Below are 3,587 nucleotides of genomic sequence, written 5' to 3'. Positions count from 1 at the left end.
TTGAAGTAAAACAAACATTTCCATTCTTATCTCCAAAGAACATGGTGGTGAGCTCCTTAAAAATAAAATGAGATGGGGAGACGAGTAGCCGCCTTTATAAATCATTCTATCCCAATGTTGCTCCCCAGAGATTTCTGATGGATTAAATTAAGCACTTCCATTCCATCTCCCACCTGATCGCAGCGCCGTATAAATCCCAACAGCTGATCAACTGTCTCCAGACACCAAGCACAGAACACAGAGAGAGGCTGCAGCAACAGTGAGAAAGAGAGAGAGAGAGAGAGAGAGAGTTAGAGAGAGAGAGTTAGAGAGAGAGAGAGAGAGAGAGAAGTGGAGCGGTGATGGTCCATCAACTGACATTATTATTTTTCAGCCAAATGTAAATAGGCTACCAATCAGAGTTGGAAATAATTGGAAAGCAATAAATAACGCTGACAAGTGCTACCCATTTTTTTGTTGCACTCTTACAGTACAGCAGCTTCTCTCGTGTTTTTTGCATTTCTCCTCTATTGGCACGCGGGAGAAAGAGGCGCACTCTGCAGGGTGCTTTCAGCTCGCTCCTCCGTCGTACGCGAGCCTCTGAGAGGGAGCTATCCAGTGCTGAAGTTGCATTTCTTCCCTTCGCAAGACACGGCGTTGCAGGTAGAACAGAGAAACCTAAGCACTACGGGTTGGCTGGGGGTTTGTTTGACTGACTGGGTGTCTGATACTCTACGCAGCCAGGCATCCAAAGCTCAGCCTTAAATATCCAGCTCTACATTGGCGTTGCATGAGGACAGTAACCCTGCCCTGGACGGTTGTTGTTTCGGTGCAACACCAGAAACATGCCAAGGTCTTTCCTGGTTAAAAAGGTGAAGCTTGATGATTTTTCATCCAGTGATTTTGAGAGTTCTTATGGACGATCCAGGACCGACGTCAGTCTACGGATTCACGATAAAGGTAAATATAAACATTATTTATAATTCGGAATGTTGATTATGTTATATATATATTTAGCTTATTATGCACGGTGTCTTTTTTTGCCACGTTTGCACGTTTTTGTGCTGCATTCATGAATCAATCTGATTCCATTGTTATATTAGTTTTGACAAACACACCTACCTATACATTTGTAGGCTAATTCTACCCTGTATGATTTTGAAACAAACCAATTGAATGTGGAAATAGCCTATCGCACCTTGCCTACTCGGAAACATGGGGAGGAATGATGCTTGTGTTGCTGATGCAAAACTTCTCCACAACCCACAAGTGTGCATCATATATCTGCACTTAGGCACCAGCATGTACACAAGAGATTGCATTGCACCTATATTACCCGTTATGCCTTGGAACACGGGTGTATAGCCCTATTATTTAGACATTATGTCAGTCAGAAGGCTGAATCATATTTCATGATGATGTGTAAACTAGCCTATCCATCGCTTCAGACTGGCTGTATAATGTTGCCTCATCATCTCAGTAGGTTATGTTGTTAAATCATGTTTATTCTCACTGTGTGGAATTGGCAACTATAGGTTAATTATTAACGCATAAAAGGGTCGTGCTTCCAGATAAATAAAAACGTTTTAGACTCGCCTAAAGCTTAATAAACTGCATAGGACGCATAGGCTTTGGTGATAACGTGCTGTAGCAGATTTCAAGTGGAGAAGTGCTGCCTGTAGCTTGTTGTATCTATTAAGCAGATTGTTCCCACTTGAAGAATCCCCGCGCGACAATGAGTAATTGAATTAACATCTTGTTATTTTTCACACCAGGGTACATTAGTGACTACATCAGCCCGTCTGTCTACGATGGAGAAAGCGACGGTGCCATTAAAGTTCCCTCTCCGGAGCCACTCTACGATGGAATCCACAGCGACTACGGCGCCCCAGACTCAGACCAGCCTGACAGTCCGCAGTCGGACGTCACCTCCGGCTACATCAATGGGGACACCGCGGTGAGTGATTGCTACACCGTGGACGCGTTTTACATCACGGACGGAAGGTCACGGAGGAAAGTAATCAGCAGCCCCAGCAGCAGGAGCATACAGCGTCACACATGCAACGAATGTGGAAAAACCTACGCCACGTCTTCCAACCTGAGTAGGCATAAGCAGACCCACCGGAGCCTGGACAGCAAGATGGCCAAGAAGTGCGCAACCTGTGGGAAAGTGTACGTGTCCATGCCAGCAATGGCCATGCACCTGCTCACCCATGACCTCAAGCACAAGTGTGACATCTGTGGCAAAGCTTTCAGCAGACCTTGGCTACTGCAGGGCCACATGAGGTCACACACGGGTGAGAAGCCCTTTGGGTGTGCACACTGCGGAAAAGCGTTCGCCGACCGCTCCAACCTGCGCGCGCATATGCAGACTCACTCCGCTTTCAAGCATTTCAAATGCAAACGGTGCGACAAGACCTTCGCTCTCAAATCCTACCTGAATAAGCACTACGAGTCCGCGTGCTTCAAAGGCGCGTTCTCGCCCTTGAGTCCTGATCTCGATGACTCTCCATGACGTCCACATTAAAAGTGCAGACAAAAACATTATATTTTTGGTTGACTAATTCTGCCAAACCTTTCCTAAAATCCACCTCAACTTCCAGTGGAACCACAATAATAGCACAATATTTCTGTATTCTCATTGAAATCCACCCGAAGGAATTACTGATGATCTTCGCATGCACTTAAAAATCCTCTTCCTCCTCCAGTCACGTGGATAGAATATACCTTCCACCGCGCGTAAATATGAAATCATATATTTTGAAATGTGACGAAGATGACAATACTGGATTGCTCCAAACAAAAGTCGAACATTTTAATGTTGGATAATAATGTACTGCTGCAACTGACCATACTCTCCGTTGAGGTAAATGCCATTTATGTTTGTATTAATTCCTTAATCTATTTATTTATGTATTTATTTATTTATTTATCTATTTATACATTAGGCTATTTATATGTATTTGTTTATATAGTATGTCTGACATATTGGTCTGTTTTTATTTGATATCACCACCTATTATTTGCACTTTAATGTGTGAATTTGCCAACCTCTCATGAACAGGCCAAAGCGTTGTCACTTATTCTTCGTTTACTACCATTTGAAATCATTGCATGCAAAAATGAAATCTATGCCAGTATCACAAAGCTTATGATTTTTTTCTTCTCCAAAATCTAGATAGTATCTGTTGGCAATATTTCTGTTGAAGCCACATGACGAATTATAAAGCAATAATCACTTAATGCATGGTATTTTTGAAAATGATTATGAACTATTACCTACTGTATAGCAGTTTTTAAAATCAGGTAAGTTTTACTCCAATACGCATCTATAGTCATACAAAAAAATACAACATCAGGGAAAATGCCAATGTAGTGTTAGTGAAACAACAAGAAAAGGACCACATCCTCTTTTCCTCTAACGTCATGCATTGCCTGCCTCTTATTTCAACAGTAGTGTTAGGACCGTAGGCTTGTAGTACTTCAGCTCCCAGCATCTCAGAACATGTATCCAAATCTACAGGGCACCCATTAAGGTCATACAAAGGTCAAACACCTTCTGGGTCCCCAATGGCACCCTATATTCTATATAGAGCCCTATGGGCCGT

At 42.8% G+C, this 3,587-nt stretch overlaps 1 protein-coding gene across 1 annotated transcript; it reads left to right on the top strand.

Annotated features, from left to right (window-relative positions):
- The first annotated feature begins 219 nt into the window (after positions 1-219).
- Positions 220-3,297, top strand: LOC109881329 (transcriptional repressor scratch 1). Its single transcript, XM_031811775.1, has 2 exons — positions 220-939; positions 1,755-3,297. Exons 1-2 carry the CDS (start codon positions 825-827, stop codon positions 2,492-2,494), a joined length of 855 nt encoding a protein of 284 aa, XP_031667635.1. The 5' UTR covers positions 220-824; the 3' UTR covers positions 2,495-3,297.
- Positions 3,298-3,587: the final 290 nt, after the last annotated feature.

The sequence above is a fragment of the Oncorhynchus kisutch genome, unplaced genomic scaffold (genome assembly GCF_002021735.2).
Source record: "Oncorhynchus kisutch isolate 150728-3 unplaced genomic scaffold, Okis_V2 Okis02a-Okis13b_hom, whole genome shotgun sequence".
Classification (NCBI taxonomy): domain Eukaryota; kingdom Metazoa; phylum Chordata; class Actinopteri; order Salmoniformes; family Salmonidae; genus Oncorhynchus; species Oncorhynchus kisutch.
The sequence above is the reverse complement of the archived record's forward strand: the minus strand, read 5'-3'. Positions and strand labels throughout refer to the sequence as shown.